Source organism: Netta rufina, assembly GCF_964035555.1.
Source record: "Netta rufina genome assembly, chromosome: 4".
NCBI classification, from domain to species: Eukaryota; Metazoa; Chordata; class Aves; order Anseriformes; family Anatidae; genus Netta; species Netta rufina.
In genome coordinates this window covers 1,028,225-1,052,607 of record NC_140127.1, presented here as the reverse complement: position 1 = coordinate 1,052,607, position 24,383 = coordinate 1,028,225, and the positions used below count along the sequence as shown (strand labels likewise).

The window sequence follows — 24,383 nt, the reverse complement described above, 5'->3', positions numbered from 1 at the left end:
AAATAGAGTAATGCTTTGGACGCTTCTGGTGGGGAGCAGAGGAGGGGGAAATTCCCTCTATAAAGAACACCCAAGTATTTAAAAAGAAATGGTTAGGTTTAAATATCTCACTGTTTTTCTTCTCCAGGGCTCCATGCTGAGGATTTTATTTTCCTTTGCAATGCTTATGCTGCAGAGCCCTTTTCTCAGAGGTAGACTGACGTTAGCACAGTGAAGCGGCTCGCAGGTTCACCAGAGCAAGTTTATTTGTAGTGTGGCCTGAGTCGCGTTTGAGGGTGCCATTACGACTCAGAAGGCTCCACAAGCTTTGAATATCAATGGCACTTCAAAGGACTGTAGCTGTGAACTACCAGACATGCTCCCTCACAGGCCCCAGAGTGGGAAGAGGGAGAGGTGGGTTCAAAGTTGGGAAATGGGTAGAGTTTTTCCAAGGGCACTAGCAGTCAAGTAGGCACCCCAGGTCTTCATAAACGTGGCAGAATCTCTCCGGATCCACAGCCTGACGATTGTGTAGACATGAAAACCTTGTAATTTATCTTTTTTTTTTTCTTTTTCTTTTTTTTTTTTTTTTTTCTTTTTTTAATGTATCCTTTTAGATTTCAGGATTCTTTCCTAAGCCACCCAAATCTCCTTCTTCTGCCTGGTCTTTTTAAGAAGAACTTAAACATGGGGTAATTCCTTTTTTAATCCTGGAATTCAGCTGTGCCGAGCTGTATGTTTTTAGTGGGGTTTGAGTGGCGAAAAGACCTATGTTAGTTCTGGGTCATGTTGCTGAGGCAATATTTAATTACATAAAATGAGCAAAGCAAGCCAAATGTAGGACTCATTGCACGCCTGCTCAGAGGTGCTTGCTGCTCTACAAGCTCTGCATTCATACTGAAAAGTCTGGTGGATAGGGGAGAAGGCCGGTGTCTTCAATCTAAGGATAGGAAGCTAGTGAACAGGTATAAAGTGACTTGACCAAGGTCAGACAAGCAGAAAGCTGCAGGAACATGAAACTGATGGTGAAACAACCTGATTTCAGCTGTAGTAGAGAGCTGTAGCTACTAGCATGGCCTTGGTAGCTTTTAACTAAACAAACCCTGCTCATGCAGCTTATTTTGAATTTTTTTTCTGTCCATTTGATTTTTTCAAAGCTATTTTATCCTCTCTCCTTTCTGTCTGTAAATATGGGTTTTTGTAAATACAATCAAAGGGAACTTGAAAATTTAAGCAGGTGATCTACAGAAATCAGCACATAATATTAAGCAGTTGTAGTTCTGCTGGTTATGAAATGTTAGACCAAGTATGATGCTAGGTTGTATGTACAGAAAGATTTTCAGCAATGCTTTAGTGTATGCTCAAAAATCCATGAATGCCATCTGAAACAACTGTTGCCTGCTCTGTATAGTTAATAGTTGAGGGATTCTCCTTTTCTTTACCAAACTAACTATAATGCTTCAAATGTTTGTTTAAAATTGGGTGTTAATTTTGCCAACAAGTTTTGTATTAACCACAGGAGAAAATGGGCTCAAGTTACTTTTAGTCATGTGTCTTTACAGGCTGCATCTGCCTCTAGATCCTTGTCATGCTTTTTTATCAACTCTTGCAGGATGGAGATGACTAAATATTCTGCATCTGAACCCGAACTGCTGGGAAGAGGTCCCAGTTGGCTGATCTGCTGCAGACTTTTTCTGTAGCCAGGAATGACATCCTAGCTGGCCATGCTAGCTAGGTTGTTTTGGGGAGGGAAAGTATAACTCAATTCCAGCTAGTCAAATGTGTACTAATTTTAGCGTGTCTTCTGCTGTTTTATACTAGCAGAAGGTTGCCTGGCATGTGTATTTCCTTCTGTAATTATTTTTGGAACTATTATTATTATTATTCATCTGTTTCTGCTCTGAGACAGACAGTTTCCTCTTCAGACATACGGTTGCACTTGTTTTATTCACAAAGAAGTTCCTCCTCCAGACTAGAGGCTTTTCTACATGTTGGTATTTCTAATCAGTTTACCCTCAAAATTGCTGGAGGGTACCTTTGTGTTGTAACCTTTCAATATTTAATCTGACCTTGTTTGATTTGGAGGAGGTGTTTTTATTAGCCGTTGTTTGCTCAGTACTTTGACAATACAGGCACTTTGCTCCTGTCAAGTATTTGTTTTGGTAATATTTGGGTTTTGATTACATCAGACAAAGGCCTGAAGCACATTACTCCTGGACAGCAGCCTGCACAATACACAGCTATAGTCTTGCTGTTGCTTTAGCTTGGGTGGCAGATCTGCATGAGAACCATGTGTTGTTTTGGCAGTTCAGGAGCAGTTGTCTTGGCTGGTAGTGTTCACGACGCACAGCAGGGCACAGGTGGGTCTGAAAAGACATGCAGTGCTTGGTGTGGACTTTCTGCTGTGGTTGGAGGAGCAGCCAGAGGAGGCACTGCGAGTAGTTCAGTCAGAAAACTAGATGTTGAGAGAGGGCTTGAAGACAGTTGCTGGTAAAAGAAGGTAGTGCAGAAGTTGGAGAGAAGCTCCAGGTGTGGAGCTCCAGTGCCAGCAGAGGTTCTTGCCCCCTCCTCTGTGCGAACAGGGACCTGTCAAGGATCTGAGCACCGCCAGTGTGTCTGGGTGGAGGGGAGCTCATCTCTTTGGTACACGGGTGGTTGCTTATGTCCCTGCCCTGAAGACATCCTCCTCCTGAAGTTGCACAGCACCTGTTGCCTGCTTTGTGGTGGAGGTGCAGAGAAGCTCAGAAGGTGGAGTACACATCTGGACCTGCTTGCTGGTGCATGAGCCTGTCTCACCATGTGCTTTGTTAGCTGGAATGTGTCCCAGTGAGTGTGCGGTGAGGGCTGCGACCAGGCCAGTGTGCCAAGGCACACAGCAGGAGTCGGTGGCTTCAGGGGCTTCATTCTGCACATGCTTTGCTGATGGCCTATTAGAGATTCAGCTGTCATGCCAGCCTAATGACACAGTATTGCCATTTTGTGAACTCTGCTGTGCAGACAGGAGCTAGTTACTTTCTGCAAGGATTTACTTTTTTTCCAAGACCCATCACTTGTTTTATAAAGCTATCACATACCATTTAAATACTTACCGCTGCTCTACAGTCTTTTTACAGTACTTTTTGCTCTGATATATGGCAAATTAGTCTATGTTAAATCCAGAGCAATAATGACTCAATATCAATCATTATTATAATTTTTTTCTTTGATCTTTTTCTGCAATGGTATTTCAGTGCAGTCTGACATAAGAATTTGTCTTTTAGGGATGGACGACATTATTTTTTCATTATTTGCTTATTCTTGGAATGCTCACATTGATTTTTTTTCAGATCACTTGCAGTATTAGAATGAGTAAATAGGGCAAGAGGGAAAACATGCCATGTAGAAGAGCTCCAAGGTGGGAAAGCAAATCAAGCCTGACAATATTTTTCTGTTACGGTGTATTTTCTGTATCACGTCCTTAATGCTTCTAGGTGGTTCAGTTTTCTTCTTTCCCCTTATTCTGCTTTTTGCTCAAATGAATCACAAGTGTGCATTCTAGACTTACTTGCTAAGATTTATTAAAGTGACAAGTGTCTTTTGAGGGCTGGAGAAATACAGGCCCAAGCTGAGAATGTTTAAAAGTCACTAATCTTGATATTAAAAATGGCCAGTGCCTGTTCTTGACAGCATATGAGTGCATTTTCTGCACAGGTTTCTTTCCCAGTCCAAGTGGCTGTACAAGCGAGATCTTGTCAGTGATGGGGTACAGCAAGGAAATGTTCAGCACTTCTAGTTTAATCATTTGCTCCAAGGTATTACACACTAGTTTAAAAACATGAAGATGACACTTAGCATGTGATACTGTGGAAAACAGGCCAGGAATTATCATTGGATCTGGAGTCCCAGAGCCTGCCTCTCAGTGGCTGTTTACCACTCAGGCAGGGGCACCTGGTGGTAAGCCGTAGGCATCTATCTCGGCCTCCTGTCTGATGACAGCAGGCAATCGGTGACTGTTAACCAGGTCTCGTACACTGCAAACACCTGCATGAGAAGATGGATGATGTAGCTGCTGTAGCTGGAATCTGTCTGGCTGAACCTTTCTCTACGTGGGGGTAATGGCCATAGACAGCAGAAGCTGGGCACCAGTAACACTCTGCGGTGGCTAGTTTTCCATGTTTTGGGAAAGCTTCTTTGAGGGTCAGAAAGTGTTTTGGCATAACAGTTAAAAAGCATGTGGTCCTTGTTCTTATGACAGTGCTATAAGACAGCAGCCTTCACATACAGTCCTCAGACTTCAGATGCCTGACTTCTGTATTTTTGTTACTAGACTGGGGATGCACTTAGAAAATTACCGAATGGAAGGCAAAACTGTGGGGCTGCTGAAATGGTGGGAGCCCCCCAGCACAATCGAGTCACAGGGACCCAGCTGGGACTGCCTGTTGGCTATGCATCCTCCAAGGCTGGAGCAGCAGATGCGGCTGTCTGGGGCTCTCTGCCTTGGACAGGGCCCTGCTGGAGGGAGCCGTGTGTGTGGCTAATGAGCAGGCAATCCTGAGAGCTGGTGGAGCTGGTGGTTCTGCACGTGGAGGTTGGGGCATAATGTCTACAGAGCCTGCTGTTTGAGAGATACCAGCCCAGTGAGAAAGAGGGTTCATACTGTGGCTTTGTAAACATCAGATGGGGGAAGACACGTCCTGTGCCAGGAATGAGGCAGCCAGTCCAGCGTGCTGTTGCAAAGCTGGCTGGAAGCGCTCTGCCTCAGGACATGTGAACACCAGCTACCTCAGCAACTGTCACCCCAAAACACCTGGGCAAGAAGGACGAGAAGGCTGTAAGGTAGTTACTGATCAGTGCGTACAAACGAACTGACACCTTCTTAGCACCGTTACGGGTTTCACACAACCAAATCCCTGCAAGTGAAGTCTAAATGCTTTTCCTTGTAGAAGTGCATAGGGGTTTGGCAGACAACTGTGGACCAGATTAGGGTGGGAGACCTTCTGAATGAGAAGGGGGTGCTCTGTGATGATGCACAAAGAGGGGCAGGTCAAGGGGTGAGGAGCTCACCCCCATTAGCAGAGGAGATCAGTGGGTAGCTGTACAACAAAAAATCAGTTTTAAAATAAACTGCTTGGAGGGAGTGGGAAGTTAATTGAAGGAAAGCCAGCTTTGGCAGGGATGAAGGCCACATAGATGCTCTCAATTTTGAAGTTAGTATTTTGTTTTCTCATTTTGCTTGTGCTTGATCTGGTGCAAACAGCCAGATGTTCTTGCTGGTAGATGATTCATGTTTCATTTTTCTGTGCCCAAACGGAAATGCATGTGACACCTGTGACCCAGCCTTGCCTGTAACTGTCATTGGTCAGCACCTAATTTTTGTTCCTGTGTTGCATTTCATTGTCCTGTGCTGTATAAACTTTTGTTTGAATACTTTATCACATAATTAGGTCGCAAACAATAACACACTGGACAGCCACTGATGTTCAGCTGGGGGTTCTGATTGTTTTGACAGCTTTGCTTGCTTTCAGGAGCCATGTGATCAATAGAAGGGAAATACCCTTTTTGATCAAGTTTGTGAAGTTCCTTTTGAGTTAAATAAAATCAGGACTCAGTTGTGGTAATTGAGTATGCAATACAGCTAAAAGTAGGAAGGCTTCCAGCTCTAAAATGCTATGTGTACTCTACGTACTTTGTGCAAGGATACCTTTAAAAATCCCATGCACAACACAAGTCTTAGATATTTTTATTACCATAAGCCTACTTTTTTCACAGACAAAAAATTGGTGAACCTTCTATGTGGGTTCAGTGCCAAGAATAGTAACAGGGAAGAAGCCTTACAGTGTATTTATATGTTCACGTCATTCACTTGCGTAAATGCTTGTAGAAGCTGCTTTGATTTATATGGCCAGCAGATGTTGGAACTTGAAGCACCTGCTAAGAAAAGCAGATTCTTTATAGCCGTGGCCTAGCCCCGTCTCCATGGGCTTTTATTTTTCCCCTGGCCTCCTTGCTGTGGCCCAGCGGTATCTGTGCGATTAGTTCATTTGTGCAGGCAGTGTCTGTGGTGGGTCTTGGATGCTCTGTTGTGTGTTTCTGCCAGGCCTGCTTTGATAATGCAGCCAAGCCACTGCTGGTTGAAATGTGAAAAATGCCAGAAGCTTCTTTTTCTCTGTGTACAAAATCAGCCCAGGAGGCCTGTGACATGAAGAAAGCGTAACTGGTTCTACTATAATGCTTAGAAAAACAGCAAAAGACAAAACAAATAAAAGAGGCTTACTAGCAACACCTAGGCAGCACGGCATCTCAATAGCAGAGGCTTGTATAGTGCTGGTTTGGTACTGGCCAAAATAGACCTACTAGGAAACTATGGAGAAACAACTAGATGAGCACTAAACAAACTGTTTGCTCTAGGATTTTCCTTACACCCACCACTGTCTGGAAATATTAAAAGCAGCAAGCTGTCCTGCCTGCTATTTCTATAAACCAGTGTTCTAGTGACACTGGCCAGGATTTCAGTGAAATCGCACTGGGTTAGTTCCCATGTGTGTTTGGACATACAGTAGCAAAAACAAGCTATTGCTGGTAGCAGCTCTCCTGCCATTATAGCCTGTGCCATCCCTGGCTTTTCAAATAGATGCACAGCAGATGTGGAGCGAGCAGGCCAGGATTTCAAGTTTGACACCAGGAGTCAGTGAGCTGAGTGTTTCTGCAGATGATGGTGGATCTGCCTGCAGCAGCCCTCCTAGAGCAAAGCTGCTGCTCATGAAACAGAATGGTCCATATGTACCTGGATGAGCAGTTCTCAGGCAGTTCATAGGATAAAGGACAAGGCTGGCTTGAAAACCTCCACCTGATGCTGGAAAAGGCCTCTGATAGCTGGACCAAGACTGCACAGAAAATTGATGCCTCCTCCTTAACCTGAGGAGCAGTCTGCACTCCCTGAAAGGAAAAGATGAACTGCATAGGCACAGGCTGCTGCTGTACGGACTGCTGGAGCCAGCTGTCATCTCTGCAAGGCAAGGAGAAGTGGGTTTGCATCGGGGAGACTGGGCTGCAGGTGACTTCTGGAGCAAGTGAGACCTTTGTGATGGCTGAGTCGAAGCTTCTTCCATGGACAATTCCTCGCAGAAGCAGGTGCCTGCTGTTCGTCAGTGTCGGGTGAGGGGTGGTGCCCCCACTGGAGTCCTTGGTTTGTGTGAAGGACTACAATTTAAGTCTGTGTGGATGATGAATGCAACAGAAACGTCATAATGATGCTTGCCGGTCTTGAAAATCACAGCTCACAAATCCATTGATAAGTCCTTTGATCCAGTTACAATTCTCTAAATTATATTTAGATCAAAGTTACTCTTGTCATAACAGTTTTTTAATATTATGAATATCCTGTCAAGGACAGAAGTTTCAGTGGTAAGGGAATACACCATACCAATTACTTAATGATACAGTCCTGTCTAGCCAAGTATTTATTTTTATTTTTTTTTAAGTTGGAGAGCACTAAAGGAAGTGACATATTTTGGCATCTTGACTGAAAATGCATGATCCTTGACCTCATTTAATTACAGCAGTTACTGATCTTAAATACGCTATTTCTCTTAGCTGCTAAATGACTTTTGTAATATCTACTTGAAGAGCCAGAGTCTTCTGCCACTGCTGTTTACAGCGTGCTTGTGTGGCTTGACACTTGGTTTATTAAGGCCTAATAAAGGCCTTAATGCTGTGAGACACAGCATTCTGAGAACTGGCTCAGGCAAATTCTTTTTTTTTTTTTTTTTTTTGCAGTTCTTGGGATTATGCTCCATGCAAAGAGGAGACGATAGATACAGGCACATTAGGGGAAAATGGGGGCGCTTAGTGCTAGGGACTAGTAATTCATAGTGCAAGCTGATCCTTGCTCAGAAGTGAGGAACAAGCAGAGGTGTGAGTCTGCGCTACAGACTGCATGTCAGACCAGCCTGCAGATTAGAACAGGGGGTTATTTGTCAGAACAAAACTCAGTAGTTTTTACTGCTGCCTGGCCTGCCGGACAGGGAGAAGTAGTAGAGACAGGCTGCGCTGTAGGGTGGAAAAGGGAACGGGGCATCTGTGGTGTTCAGCAAGCTGGCACACCGTCCTGGCAGCAGCCAGCTCCTCAGAAGGTGTTCTTTGGCTTCCCTCTATCTCATTCACTAAAGCACACTCTTTTGAACACTGACCAAACATGATTCTTAGAGCTAAGCATTTAATCTTGTGCTTGGCTTTAAGCTACAACTTTAATTGGGGACATGTCAAAGAACAGGCTGCTGCGTGACAGGGCAGTCTGCGGGTCAGCTGGGATGGCCGTGCCCAGGGGGCTTGGAAGGGTTGCAACCACGGGGACGAAGATGGAGGGAGAATGAAGCAGGTAGGCACTGTGTGTAAATGAAGTCAGATGAAACCTTGTAATCAGGTGTGACAGTTGTTTATGCTGCTGCAGTTTGTTAGTGTTATATTAATGTGGGCTGTCTATTGATGATTGAATGGGCATATCACTCCTCATTAAAGTCATCACTAATTTAGGGCAAAGTTCTCTACTCCTCACCAAATACAAGTCTCACTGATGTGAAGTGAGATGCCGTCTGGATGTAGGTCTGCATGCAGAAGAAGGCCTGGTCGTAGATGACAAATGGCTTCAAAAGGCAGCATCATGAGTGCAAAATAAGCAGAGGTGCTTTGGGCATCTGCATGGCTGAGGATCAATATGCTGTGCCACAGCGATGTAAAAAAATAAAAATAAGTCCCTCAACGTACCAGCACAAAAACGTGTGAGCCAAGGCCAGTCCATCACATGCAAATCACCCCGCTGAGCTGCTGAAGTAGAAAAAAAATCTCTTTGCTTGGCTGATGGAGGAAGCAGTGCACGGGAGTGGCTCTGAGGCAGCACGTCAGACTGGGGACAGAAGAACACATACCACATGGAGCTGGATGGGATTGGGCAGCCATGGGGGAAGAGGTGACCCTACTGATGGGCCCAGCTTTGGTTCACCCAGATTGCTCCTGAAGCAGAACCCAAATTAACTGGGGAGCTTTGGGTTGGAGAGGCTCTGGTGTCCTGCTGGAGCCTTGCATTACAGCCTCTTCCTGCTTGAAGGGAGGAGAAGCCTGTGGCCTGACGGATAGAGGATGTTTTACCTCCAGAAATGAGTTGTTACACCTTAAAATTACAAGGCTGGAAACTGAAATCATGTCCCCTTAAAAAAAATAAAATAATAATAATGAGGAGAAGTGAGGGATGATCAGACTTGAACCAGTAAGGCGAATTTAATCATGTATATACAATACAGCTCAAAGGGACAAAATGCTGAGGAAGAAGGTTTAAGATATTATTTAACTTCTTTAATGATCTTGAAAGGTAGTAGGCAGTACATTAATGAACTGATAATAAATTAGGAGGAGCTTTGGATAGATAAATGATAAAAAAGGGGCATTGATTTCTTAATACAGAAAGAATAGCAAAATGAATTTCAAGCAATCACTGCTGAAGACAGTTCTGAATGCCAGGAATTTCGAATATTGAAGAGGTGCTTCTCTAACACACTGGGGATTTTGGCTGCCTGATGTTTGAAGGTAAAGGTGTCTTTTGCTCAAGACTGTTCTCCTAGAAAGTGACAGAAGCACTGCTCCTATTCCTAAATGCTTGTTGGCAGTCTTTCTTTCATAATCACTGTTGTTTTTTTTTTCAAGCAGTTTCACCTAGCCTGTGATCAGTGAACCAACAATACTTTGCTAGTGTGATTTCCTAAATATGTTTGCAAAATGTTCTGGAGAAATTAGTCATCCTTTTCTTGGTCATATCTGTGCATTCCCCCACAGCTGGCCCATGAAATTAAGGGAAAATTGATCTGTGATTATTGAATATTTTGCCTAACTACTTCTTTGACTGCATCTGACAGATATGACATCTTTGTACAAGACAGGCTGTAACCCCCCCAGTAAATGAGAAAAATCAGTAGTTTTTTCAGTTTCAATGCACCTCAAAATTAGATGGCTAGTAGCATAACCCCATTTGCCAAGTCAGTTGTGAGGAGTAGTCCCTGAACTTGAGCTCTCACAATGTGAAGCTGAATGTGAAGACAGGCTGTCAGCACCCCAGCTCATACCCCACCCAGTTGCACAGCACGAAGGAACTTTTTGATTGCCTCAGGCCACTCAGGGTGCTGGCAGTATAAAGCACGCCTTTCACTGAAGGAGAGCTTGTTTTGATTACAACTTTCAAGGGGTGAAAACTGTTAGTTCTTGAAAATGTAAAGAAATCTTTTATATTATTTTCCTCTTGTGTAGAAGTCCTGGCAGTCATTTTGTTCGGAGATGGAGTATTTTCTGAAGCTCTATACAAGCTAAAAACACATCAACTTTTTTATTCTGCGTTTGTCAAAAAATAAGATGCTTCTTACCGAGTGCCATAGAAACAAGATTGATAATCAATAACAAACAAGAAATATAACTAATGTTTAATGTCGAAGGCTTGAAAGGGTGTTGCAATTTTGGATTTTCTGTGTCGGTATCATCTAAGGACTCAAACCAGGGCCTCAGACTGGTGACAGTAGCAGCCCGTAGCTGATGCTGTGTGTCGAATTGGTGTCCCCTGCCCCATCCTTGGCCTGTAGGACTGGTTTTCCTTTTCTTCCATCCTCTATTCTATTTGCTTCTGAGAACACAACTACTCATGTAGCAGGAGCAGGATAGGTTTAGGTGGGGAGCGTGACGTGGCTTTGGAGAGGTGCATATCTTGCCTACTGCCACTCCTTCCACGCCACCATGAGGCTTGCTGCTGGCTGAGATTTTGGGTGCTGCAACAAGCTGTTGGCACTTAACCCAGGCAGATACTGATCTTCTCACCGAAGCATAGAACATGGGCAAAGTGCTCCCAGGAGAAGCTGTTTTTCCTACAGTCCTCAGCTGCAGTTGTGGCTCCTGGAGATGCTGATAACATCAGCTGATTAAATGAAAGCTGCTGCTCAGCACAGGCCATGGAGCTGCAGTGCTATCTCTGGCTCTTGGTGCAGGTAGCTCCCACTCAGTAGGATCTCTCATAGCTTTCTGGCTTCAGTTGGGATGGGGCTTGCCCTCAGGAGGCTCCTTGGGGAGAAACAAGGAGAGCCTTGTCCCCTTGAGGTGCTCGGGGGGATCCTGGTTCCCCTGCTGCAGGTGGGCACCACTTGCCCAGCAGCCAGAAGCATGCCTTTGCTTCACAACAGTGGAACAGCAGGTGTTCTCATCAGCAGAACTACTTTATTTTCTTAAAAGGGAACTGAATGTTGTCCTTCAGTAATTCCAGGTCTAAAGATGCTTTCTGATTGCAGTAGAAGTGGTCTGAAATCCCAGCATTGTCTGCTGGGATTTCAGGCAGTGCGTGTGTGGCTTTTGCCATCAAAATGCATGTGAGGACAAATCTTGTCAGTCAAACCCCAAATACAAGATGACTGGTGTATCTACTGATTTCTCTGATGAGTGAGTCTTTAGAGGACTGAACGAGGACTGGTGGCCAAAGCTTGTGCATCTTCAACTTTTATTTATATGGGGGCAAAATGAATGTAGAAAATCCTTCAGTTCAACAGGAATGTTTTCAGCCCCTTTTTTCACAAGCTGCCCTGCAGTGATGGCTTCCCACTGATGCTTGTTAGTTGTTTCCACTAAACTTCTGCCTGGGTAATTGTTTTGAAAATGTTTTGAGGAGGTGAGGACTTAAATTTTTCAATTAGCTCAGTATACAGTATCTGTATTACACAATACATTGTCTATAGATATTGATATTGAAAGCAGTGAATGTCAATAGAAGTTGTGGACCAAAAGCACTGTTATCAGGCTCTAGTTAGAGGTCTTTGACATCTTCACCTACTAGGTTAGGTCTTTGGTGAAAGATTTGTTTTTGAGTGCTTGTGCCATATGAAGGTGTCATTTTTTAAATCCGGACTTAATATCTGGACTTTAAATCCGGACTTTATCCCTTTTGAATAAATAGGTTAAATGTGCAATGTTAATTTGAGAGGGCTGTAGCAGTAGGAGGCAATTGCATACAATTGGAAAGAAATATTTACGGTCAGTTTAGCAGGATCATCTATCAGATGACCTCTGACATCCAGCATAATCTACTAAAGAGCTAATTAGCTGTAAAAGTAGGGTGACAAGTCAATTGCATCAGCACAAAGGATAAATTTGTCTTTTTGGGTTTTGCTGATAATAAAGTCTGCTGGAAAAAGATAGGCAGAGAGCCACCTGTGTGTGAACAGCCAGCTTACCCCAAGGAAGGTTAAATGACGACGCTGCCATAAACAGCAGAGTGAAGACACCATAAAGACAGAGGATGAGGGAGGCTTGTGGGCAGGTGGTGGAAGGGGTCACAGCTGCAGAGAGGTTGGGAGGCATACTGGCGCATTCTGTTGTGGTTGCTTTGGTTAGCCCCATGAAGTTAAAAAGCTGCTCATCTTCAGCACAGCTCTTGTGGGTGATGTTGCCTATATATACAGGTGACGCATTTATCTGGGGATAAAGTGAAGACTGTTTTCTCAGTGGCTCAGACTCCTGCTTCTCAATGAGCAGCCTTATGCTCTCCAGTGCACAGCCTGCTTATTTTTGTGCAACAGTTTCCAATGGGATTTGTGAGGTTCATTCTTCAACCTTACCTTCTCCATTTCTGCATTTGTAGCCTTGAGACTATTAGAACACACCTTAACGTGGGCATAAATTTGAAATAATTGCTCCATAGTTTGGAAATGTTCTCCAGATGATTGAGTGGAACGCTCGTCTTCTACTGTCCTGCTCTCCCTGTATATACATAACATGATGCGCTGGTGGCTGTGCTCCTTGAAAAGTCGGGGTCGTCCCCTGCCTCATGCTGTGTCTGAGCTGCTGGGGCTATTTCAGAACTTGTTTCTTTTCCTGACTGGCTAAGCTACAAGCATACTCCAGGGGCAAGTGTCACATAGAAATGTACTGGGAACAAACTGAGCGACTCCACTGCCTGGTGCGTAGATCAGCTTTGTCGGAGGGTGCAGCACCATGACCTGCAGTGTTAAAAAAACAACTGTGTAAGGAAATGAATGATAAGAGAGAAGGAATGTTTACTTTGCCCGCTTTGAAGGGGTCCTTCAGCAAGTGACAGGTGAATGCAGGATGAGGTCGATGGCTAGAGTGGGATGAAGGCTGCATCAGGTTAGTCAGTGGATAAGGGGTGGCTGTCACTAATTGCCACAGAGAGCAAAGCAGTGTAAGGAACGGACAGCAGCCGAGGGTCACTGCTCTGGGTGGCACTGAGTCACCTCCCATTACTGCTACGACACAATTCTGGCTTCAGTACATCAGATACAAACCAACAAACCCAAATGGGCTTAGGCCCATTTCTGAGGTTCATAACTGAGCACAAATTCCCTCTGAAGTGGAGCGGGGTTATGGGATTGTTTCGCAAAACTGGCTCAGTTTGTAATCTGTAGCTGTAGGGAAGTCTGCAAAAACCCTGAAAAGCCTTTTATCAGGCTGCCTTCAGCCCTGCTTAACTGAGCTGCTTCTTCATCTGTGCATGCTCAAGCCAACTCGGGCCTTTAAGAATGTATGGCAAATTACAGGAAGCCAGCAGGAGCTTTGCCTGGCTGTCTTGCCCCTCTTCTCTCTTGGCTGAAGTAGCTTTGGTTCAGCACTTACCCCTTTTAATTGCACACCCATCAAATACTTGGAAGTGGTGAGGAAGCCAACATGGTCTACTCAGTTAAGGAGCAACTTCAGATTGAAAGCTTTGAGTTTGCCCTGGTGCTGCTAATCCATTGTGCAACCTTGTCTGGGCCTCAGGTCTACAGCCTGAGGATGCAAACCTGAAGGAGGATGATTACACCTGGAATTTACTGGGAAAATAAGCTAACAAAATAGCTAATAGGTAGCTACTTTAGCAAGGTATATGGAGATGTGGCAAGATGAGAGGTTTTCAGTCAAAATGATGTCTCAATAGCTTTGTGCTTCCCTTATTCATTCCCTGTCTTCTGCTTTCTCCTTGCCTGATGCTGCTGTTGTACACATGCTGGAAAGGGATTCAAAGAATCACAGAATCACAGAATTGAAGGGGTTGGAAGGGACCTCAAGAGATCACCGGGTCCAATCCCCCTGTCTAAGTAGGTTCCCTAGAGCAGGTTGCCCAGCTAGGCATCCAGACAGGCCTTGAATATCTCCAGAGAAGGAGACTCCACAACCTCCCTGGGCAGCCTGTCCCAGTGCTCTGTCACCCTCACCGTGAAGAAGTTCTTTCGCATGTTGGTGCGGAACTTCCTGTGCTCTATCTTGTGACCATTGCCCCTTGTCCTGTCCCTGCAACCCACTGAAAAGAGGTTGGCCAAATCCCTGTCTTCTACACTTAAGTCATCTGTAAACATTAATAAGATCCCCCCTCAGTCTTCTTTTCGCCAGGCTGAACAGACTCAAGTCTCTCAGCCTTTCCTCACAGGGAAGATGCTCCAGGCCCCGTATCATCTTTGTGGCTCTCCGCTGGAGTCTTTCCAGGAGATCTCTGTCTTTTTTGTAGCAGCGAGCCCAGAACTGGACACAGTACTCCAGGTGAGGCCTGGTTTTGAGATGCCTGGGATTTTCTCCTTCTCCACTAATGATCCAGGTGATAAATTCAGGGTGGCAATTTGGAAGGGAAGTACGAATCTCCTGCCTTGGTACAAGCCAAGCAGCAACATCCCTCGTGTGTGCAGCCAGGGACTCACGGTGGGCGTGTAGCTTGGTAGTTCTGTGGTGCTGCACAGTGTGGTTTGACTTTTTAATGCAAATACCTCAACAATTTAAAAGAAATAATCCATATCAAATCAAATTACAGTCCAGAGCTTACTTCATTTTTACAAATATTGACAATGCAAGTTTATTTATTTTTTTTACCTTGAAGTCATTTAAGGATGGAGGAACAAGGTAAATAGTATTTCCTGAGGTTTGCAACCATTTGTATTGCTTCTTGTTTTTTAAATAATTGCTTTTCACATCATCTTTTAAGATCATTTAATCAAAAGGTAAACATTTTCATCAGCTGTTGTGCAGCTGTATTTTATTCACATGTTTATATTGCGCCCACCTCTCTGCAGTGTCTATCTACACCTCTTCAGAGCTATCTACCTCTGAAATGCAGGAGACCCACAGGAAACGAAGTAAGACAATCACATCAGTGCAGAAAACATGATTGAAGTTTTTAAAGGGCTATATAGGTCAAGGAAAGCACCTTGAAGCTAATGTGAAATTTGACTGGCAACCAGTGGCTGATGGAGACGGGAGGGGTACTGTGCACTTGCTCCATCTGGTGCCAGGCAGGATCCCAGCAGCAGCACGTTGTACCAGCTGCAACCTGCTACTCAGGTGTTCAGGGCATTGCAGTGGAGAAAATCCCACTGCTTCTGGAAGGGCAAGTTGCTGGCACAGTCTGGCTGTGTTTCTGCAGTAAAAGAAGATGGATTTGCTGGAGAGAGTGCTTCACCTGCATGTGTTTTGCAGCAGGTGCAAAACAAAAGCAATTTTACAAACTGCATATGTAGATAATTTCTGCAATACTTACTTTTGAGCTTTAATTAAAGAACACTTGAATATTTAATCTGGCCTTAGGTATGGCATGAGAGGAGCCTAGCTGGACATGAGGGAATCATTTGGTAGTAGGTCAGCAGTGTGACTCTGTAAACATAACATAGCTGTGGGTATGGTTCAGTTGGACTTATGCATTGATGGAAAGCCAGGCACCTAGGAAAAGTGCCTGAATTAATGGACCCTATGACTCCAGGGTGGCTGAATGGAGAAGAAATAAGTGGGACAGACCTGGACCTTGCTTATACAGCATAAGGTGGCAGAGGAGGGAGGTGCAAAGGGGCCAGTTCAGCCTTCTTTGGTGCTTTACCTTCCCAATTAAGTGTGGTCCTTATGACCCGGGAACACTGAATGGGCATCCAAGTTTTCCCAAAATTAACTAGTTCAGTAAGTGCGTGACAAGAAGGCACAAAACCTTAAATGACTGAAGGCACAAAACCTTAAATGACTGAATATACGATGTCAGAATACCAGGAGGACAATAAATGAGGAGTTTTAGCCACCCCTTCCTGTCGTGTTCACCGTAAAGGAGGAAAAGTCAGTTCGATGCTCACTATATCATACCCTGACAAAGCTTCTGCGCTTGGCCGAGTGCTCGCCATGCTTCCTGGAATGCTTTGCCTTTCAAATCGGCAAGCAAACTGCTGACTTGGCATTGCAGTGTTTGCTCTACCTGTCCTCAGCAGGTCTGCACGAGCTGGGGGGAGGATGTTGACAAAAGTAATCGATAGAGTAAAGAATGATGAACCAATGAAAAGGATGTGACTGAAAGGCCACCATGAAGACCACAACAGTCATGACGGTATCATAATTATAATTTTTGGAGATGGTAAATTAAAGTGCTAGCCCAGAAATAACAGGATCAATAATTTAAACCTTGAAAAGTGTAAGGTTATAAAAGAAGAGGCCAAGAGCAGTAACTGTTCTGCACAAAATGCTCCGTCTACTGTTTTGTTTCCCACATAATCATCATCTGTAATGCCATCTTAGTCCTGTTTGCAGACTCCTTCAAATACTGATTATATGCCAAAGAACTTCAGGGTGTGGGGGGAGAAGGCTTTTATACGTGGGGATTACAGACCACAGGTTTGTCCTGGCTTGCGTTGCTGTCAGCTCCTTGTGTGACCTTGAGTGAATGGTTTACTGCTGAATGACTTGTTTTCCAACTGGAAAAAGGTTGTGCCTTTCAGAGGCTAGCTCGGTGGTGGGTACTTTGCTGTACTTGCATGGGGGTGACTATAGGTGTCCACATGCAACTTGCTGGAGTGTATCAGAGTGGTGCACATTAGGTGTACCTCTGGTAAAGCTCTGCCTTCAGATCTTTGTTCACAAATACAATTAATGTTAATATTTGCCATGCTTAGAGTGTAGAACAAGAACATGACTGAATACTTGCAACACGTGCAACCACACAGAAAAGTGTCTTTATGGACAAGCAAATTAACTGGTATCTAAACCTGTGAGAACACTGTCATGCATACAAGCTGAGTTTTAACTTGTGCGACTTGTGAGCTCTGCTTCCAGTTGTGAGAAGCTGAAACACTTGGGGGGGGGGAAGAAGGAAAAAGAAAGAGAAGAGAAGAGAAGAGAAGAGAAGAGAAGAGAAGAGAAGAGAAGAGAAGAGAAGAGAAGAGAAGAGAAGAGAAGAGAAGAGAAGAGAAGAGAAGAGAAGAGAAGAGAAGAGAAGAGAAGAGAAGAGAAGAGAAGAGAAGAGAAGAGAAGAGAAGAGAAGAGAAGAGAAGAGAAGAGAAGAGAAAAGAAGAAAAAGAAAAGAAAAGAAAAGAAAAGAAAAGAAAAGAAAAGAAAAGAAAAGAAAAGAAAAGAAAAGAAAAGAAAAAAGAAAAGAAAAGAAAAGAAAAGAAGAAAAGAAAAGAAAAGAAAAGAAAAGAAAAGAAAAGAAAAGAAAAGAAAAGAAAAGAAAAGAAAAGAAAAGAAAAGAAAAGAAAAGAAAAAAGAAAAAAGGAAAAAAGATGAAGTGCAGAAATGAACAGGAAGGAAGTGAAAGAGCAAATACTGGAGGTGCAAGACAGAAAGACAGAAAGGCAATGAATAATAATAACTTTAAACGTGAAGCTGCAATGGTTTTCATAGTATCAGTGGCTGGGGCTAACAGGGGCCTCAGCTTTCCCAGAGAACAGCTTGCCCAGGACTGTGAGCAGTGGGATTTTGCCCAGGTAACTATCTACCTGTTAAGATTTTTTTCCAGATCTCATATTGCTTTGTACAAAGCAATTGTACTAGTGTAGGTCAGTGCACATTGCAAGCAGTATAGATGATTTGAAGGTGGAAAGGAAAGCTGTTTAGTCTTTTACCTACAATTTTGCTGGATGGGCAGGTCTTCGCCACAGCCTTAATTTGTCAACATTGGTTGACAAAATTATTTAAAATTTAAAAATTTTAAAAATAAAAACATTAAAATTACAGAATTTTAAATTACTATTTAAAAAAAAAAAAAAGGAAGGGGAGGGGAGAAATTGAAGAAATTTTCATATGTACCTGTGATCACGTCTTGCAGTTGTAGTTCAGTCTCTACATCAACTGCCCTTTATGGTTTTCAACTCCTTGTTCTGAACAGAACAGCAGTTAAATACTAGGCAGAGATTTCCATGAGCATTCTTCTGATGAAAAATTTTATTTTGCTGTCACTGGTCTACTCATCACTAGTCTCAAGTTGTCTCTCTCTAACATTTCAGTGACCAAATAACTTGGTAAGAGTTGAGAAGAATGAATTTCAAAAAGAACCTGTTGGCATTAGAGAATGATTGGATCCAAACTGTTGCACATGCAGATATATATGAGAAACATGGGATAAACAACAAAGGCTGATCGTAAGTGTATTAAGGATTAGTTGTGGTCATCCACAGATTCCAGGACTTTTTTCTAGATATAAGATTTTGGACGAAGCTTGCATATGACAAAAAGGAAGAAGTTTGCCTTATTTTTTTTTTTCTCAGGTTTTTTTTTTTTAGCTTATTCTGCACTTTAACTTGTTTCTGTCTCAGGAGCTTTAGTAATTTAGCTTTTTTGTTCTCTCCTGGTTTGCTTGAGCTCAACTTACATAACCCAGAGCTCAGAGTAATGTCGCATGACATACACCAACGGCTATTTTAGAAGCATTCTGCTTCAATTAGCATGTGTCAAATATTTACAGCTAGCTTGTGGTCTGCAGAAGAAATTATTCATCTCCATAAAATCAATGATAAAAATTAACTAAAACTGGAGTAAACTTGAACCATGAATATGTTAAAGAAAATTTCAGTCTGTTCATGGACATTCTGCAATCAGCAAAAAGCAACATGAATCATGTGAATTACTTGCTTTACATTTTTCACTTTCCGACAGCAATGTTACAGAACTCTAAACTCTGTAGTAACACAAAGAAGGGGATCTTATGTTCAGTCCTGTTCTCTTTGATGTGCATATTTCTTCCAAGCTTTATTTCACCTAGATTTTTTTTACCTCCTGTAGGTTATGAGATAGAATGTGTCTTTGTTAGCTTTGGCAGTGTGTCCATGTTGGGAAAGGCAGCCTGGCCAGTCTGTGAGAAGTCCTGCTTCTCTGTGACAAAAACAAAGCCTGGCTACTGGTAGCGCATCCTGCCCGTAATTCACATGGAGGGTGTCAATCAGTAGGTTAAAACGTCCGTAGGTACATATGTCAGTGTCTGCAAGATAACAATGCTTTTCATTTCACAGTGAAGGACATTATTCCAGTGATGGCAACACATCCCTGTGAGCTTGCCTTGGAGTGAAGCGTAGCTCCTGAATATAGGTCAGAAAAGGACGTTGTTATAACCAGTGTCCTTGATGGAAACTGATATGTGCTGAATTTGCAGAAAGCCTGAGTTCAGTGTCATCCGTTTTCAGTATTTCCCGAACAAATTGATTTATTTCACATTATTAATGAACTTTGCAGCAGTTCCACTTGTCAGGCCTACTCTGCAGGGGTCAATAATGAGAGGAAACCTGATGTTAGTGGATCCAGCTTAAGTGATTCTGTCATGCTAACGATTCAATATATCAGGACAAATGTCAGCTCCTTCCAATATGTTAATTCCTCTGATCCTATTTGCATAAACTACAGTCAATGAAATACAAGTTCCCCCTCTAGGATAGTTAATGGAGATTTGTAACAGATTTTTTATTTTGTTAAGTTTTCAAGAGGAGAATGGGAGCCAATTCCAGAGCATCATATGTGAGTTCACACCCTCATTTCTTCATCAGCAAGATCAGGATGGTGGTCAGAATTTAGGAAGTGATTGGACTGTGCACTTAGTCACATTGTCTAACATTTTGGGTAGACCTGTGTGGTGCCAGGAGTTGGACTCGATGATCCTTATGGGTCCCTTCCAAATCAGAATATTTTATGATTTTATGATTCTATGGTATGGGAAGGATACGAAAGACAAAATCTAACAGCGTTTGTTGGAAATTCTCATTTCTACTTGCCAGTATCTTGTAAATACAATCCCTGCCTGCTGTTGCTTGTGGGACATCTGGCTGCAGAGGGACAGAACTTGAGGTCCACATGCATGCAGGGACAGAGTACAGCAGCACGTGCTGACCACTGCTGGAAGGAGGAGCAGAAAGAAGGGATTTTTCTTAGTGTTAGGCTTGGGATACAGGTAGCTGGTTTAATCTCTACACTTCAGTGTGCTATGAGTGAACCTCAGCCTTATGTAAAATGACCGTGTTCTTGACAGGATGCTCCACAGCTCGGTCTGAGAAGGTGATTTGTCACCACAGTAGGAGCAGAGAACATCTTGGAGCTATGGAGAGTGCCTGAGCTGGTCTGGGGAGAGGCAGTGGCTCAGGCCAAGATGTCTGTGAGCTCCAGGGTGCCTTTTGCAGCCTGGTGACTGTGCCCCAGCCCATAGCAATGCTAGCGGCTCAGCCCCAGCCTCAGTCACCTCCTTCCTCTGCTCCCCATCATCCTAGGAAGTCCAACAGCAAGCAATATCTTTAACAGACATTTAGGCTAATGATTTGTTGGTTTCCTAGACTCTGAAATTTGTTTGTCAGCCTCCTTGCCCTTAGTGTGAGTCACATGCTCTGAGCAAAGTGGCTGTGTCAGTAGGCAGCAAGTGCACACGAAGCCAAACGGGCTTGGTTGTGTGCCAAGAGCTGTGGTTGTGTGCCAAGGTGATGAACAGAGGCTTGGTTTTAAGCCTGCTGACCTTGATGGCTCCCTTGATCACTCCTTCTGCTGTGATTTGTGGTGTGATGAGTGCACACATGATATAGGAGACAGTTGTACAGCAGTCCATAGCAAGTGTGAACTGAGGCTGAAATAGGCAAGATAAAGCTTTACCTAAATACAAGCCTTCAAAGAGTGAGTTCACCTGTGACAGGAGTGGCAAGGGCTGGACATGCACTGTACCTGACATCAGACCTCTTAGAAGGGGATGCTCTTGAACTGAGCAGGCAGAGGCAGTTGTGTTCTCCCACCTGTGCTCAGAATAGAGGATTAACACTTCAGATTAATGAATGAGGGAAAGTATATTTTCCCCCAAATATCGCCCAAATCTGTGTCCTTCTGGCATGAAACTGTCAACAAAGCACTCTCCCTAGCTCTGCACTAGCAAGCTTCCTGAGCATGCTCTTCTGGCTCTTGGCTGTTGTCTTCTGCTGCTTCTTCTCAGCTGTTCAGGCTGATGGTGATTCTGTGTTTAGGGCTGTGAATTACTTACCTGTGGCTCCTACCAAGTTGCTCAACATGGGTGAAATCCAGCTCTTGTAGCTTGCCCCTGAGTTTCCCACAGGGATGACCCCATCTTCTCCTTACAGCACCATTCTGTGTGCAACAGCTGGCCTTTAGGAATATGAAGATAACTCATGAACATGAAAAGTGGATAATCATTTCCCTGTATCTTTGTGACACAGATGTTACTTGTTCTAGCGCCCTTTCCTGTGGCCAACACGCTGACATCATCAGTACCTGAAGATGCTACATTTCAGTAACTTAATCCTGTATTTCCACCAGCAATTTTAAGGGAGGTCTATAAAAAGAAGTCTCACTGGGGTTCTCAGTCAGTACTATGATTCTATGATTCTGCTTGCATTTTAGCAAGGTTTCATAATTAAAAAGGATGATTTGGTATGGTACTTCCTCTGTGCACTATATTTTTGACAGCAGCAATAAATAGCTGCAATACCAATGGTGGCATAACACCACAAGGAGAAAGTGGCCTTTCCCACAGAGTGTTAAAGTTTCTCAAGACAAAAAACAAACAAACAAACAAAACAAACAAACAAACTAACTAACTAAGCAGTTACTGCTTTGTTGTCTTCCACTTCCTCTGTGTATGAAATCACTGTGATAGATCTGCAGGAAGAGATTTAGTTGCAGATGGCAGAGGTCAGTGTATTGTGTATTCAATGTAGTCAATAATAAAGTCAGGACTTATGCTAACCGAATGTTAATAAGGAATCACAAGGACCTTGGAAAGTCATTATGTCTGGTCATTTGCTTCACAGTATTGTTCCAAACAGGCTCTGGAGGCCAATGCAAGGGGATTAAAAAACAAAAACAAAACAAAACAAAACAAACAAACAAACAAACAAAAACCAAGAATCAAAACAAACAAACAAACAAACAAAAAACACAAAAAACTAGTTTGGAGGAATGAAGGAAAGCAGAAAGACTGAAAACGGAAGGTTTGCATGAAGTGCAATTGCCCATTGTAAAAACAGGTTCTGAGTTACACAGTTATACAGTGAAGGAAACAGTATTACTGCATGAAATGGCTTCTGTTGCTGAACCCCATCCTAGCAGTCCTTCATCCCCTGAGACTGCTGCTGGCCCAGGAGGTTGAGGCAAAGCTGTCTGTCTTTGGGATAAGGGCAGTAACCTTAGCTGTGCTTGCAAAACAGAAGTAACATCAACTGCGAGCAATTACATGATTACAGGTGAAACAGACACAAAAGAGGTGTCGCTGTAGACACCTGGTCAAAATATTTATTTTTGTTGGGATTTTTGTGGTAACAATTCAGGATTTTCTCTGAACTCTTTTTTTCAGATTGTGCTCAAAAGGAGAACCCATCATGCTGCAGTGTGACTCAAGCCAACAGTCTTTCCTTCTTCTGAACCAACTATTATCCCTTCGCGTAAGTGATCATTCCTTCCGCGCCCCTCCCCCCGAAATAACCACAGCAGGAACAAAAAGTTTCAGCTCTAAACTGAGTCATGGATTCTGACCTGTACCAAGCTGCCTTTGGAGGAGTGCTTCATACAGGATTTTACTGCTGCCCCTCACCTTTATTTCCCAAGGCCGCTAATGACGTGGCATCTTCCGTACCATTATTAAAGCGGTTGGTGAGCACCTGGCTCCCATTGTTGCTGTGCGATGTGAGGCTTCCTGCAAGTTTTGCAGTTGAAGCTGCAGTCCTTATTTCAGGGAGTGATGACCGGGCTTGCAAAATACCTGGTTCCACTACTTGTTCATGCACAATGTTGTCCCTGTGCCACTGAGCTGGCCTCCACTAGTTAATTTATTGCAAATGCTTATAAAATGTGTGTAGAAGGCAGATAGGTCTGTCATAAATCTGAAAGAATTAGCTTAATGCTCGAATTGTTTGCTGTCTGAGTCTGTGGGCATAATGCCTGTCCAAGGGTAAGAGTTCAGTAGACAAAATGGCTGGTTTTGCAGTAACATTCCAGTGTATTTACAGAGGAAGAAGCCAGTGAGGTTGTTAACGTTGCCCTGGATTACATTCCTGGACAAGTTTCAGGCTGCTTGTCAGTTGTGCAGTAGTGAAGCAGCTCATCTCATTTGTAAATGTGTTTTACTCAGTGAAGCTATGTCCACAGCTGAAATAAAGTAGCTGGAATATTAGAACAATGCAGCCCAGTGAGTGACAGGGATTCTGCTGGGATTTGGTCATTTTACTCATCAGGCAGTGTCAGATTTGTGTAGAAGTCTCTGCTACGTTCTTGTCCTCCTGAGCACATCTGTGACATGCCCATTTTAAACATAGCTTGTAATTAAAAGAAAACATAATAATAATAATAATAAAGTGCAATTCCAGGTTAGTTTGCTCAACCCACCTTGGTCCAGGTGTGAAACCAGGTAGTGATCTAGCTCAGTGTGCTGAGGAGCAGGTCGGTTTTCAGTCTTTCCCCTTAATGTCCTTTGTGTTAGGTCAGTTTGAATAATGGTCTTGAATAAAAAAATTGGAAAAGAATAACTCCCAAGGACTCATCCTGTCAGTGGTCATCAGATGGTGAATACAAATAAGTGGTGGAGCAGTTATTCTGTAACATATGCCTGCTAGTTTCATCCTCACTGGAGCAGTGCTGGTCCAACACGGGTAATCCGCAAATGTCACATCCTTGTTACATTGAACAGCCCTTGAGAAATGCCCTGCATGTTCTTCTAAAGGGAGTAAACAAAAAATCCAAGAGCTGCCCCTTAAGAAGTTGATGGCAATGCCTTTGCCACCATTTGTTACTGCTCAAAGGAACATCTGCAGGTTATTTGAGCATCCCAAGAGCCGATCCAGCAAAATACATAGTGCTCTTGTTGTCCATACAGCCTTCTCAGAAGGAAGAGCGAGCATGGAGGCTCTGTGTAGCAAAGAGCTTTTGTTGTCATCAATGATCTCTTCATTGGGTGCTTTCACAGATAAGGCCTGGATTGTATTGCTTGGGAAAGGCTGTGAGGAGCTTTACTGAGTGTGTGCACTCCTTCCTTTTTTGCACAGAGATCCTTCATTTGTTAAGGAATTGCAGTGTTTCAGAGTTCCAACATATAAGGGAATTGCATTTTTAACAAAGTCTAATTCTGCAGAGAAATTAACTGCCTCCTTCTGCTTAACCCCAGGTTGAATGACGTGTGTGGTGATAAAATGTGTAGTACAAGTGCC

The 24,383-nt window shown here is 43.4% G+C and overlaps 1 protein-coding gene across 16 annotated transcripts in view; it reads left to right on the top strand.

Moving 5' to 3' along the window:
• The window catches only part of LOC311209468 (uncharacterized protein), a 191,822-nt gene that overhangs the window by 11,118 nt on the left and 156,321 nt on the right, over nucleotides 1-24,383 (top strand). For 9 of the 16 annotated variants that reach the window (XM_084286826.1, XM_084286825.1, XM_084286824.1 and 6 more), the window contains exon 2: nucleotides 22,538-22,625. In XM_084286826.1, the coding sequence (XP_084142952.1) occupies nucleotides 22,538-22,625 (88 nt within the window). Of the gene's footprint in view, nucleotides 1-17,133; nucleotides 22,626-24,383 lie in introns of those variants that run through there. The other 7 variants (XR_014618420.1, XM_084286821.1, XM_084286819.1 and 4 more) reach the window with 5 other exon arrangements.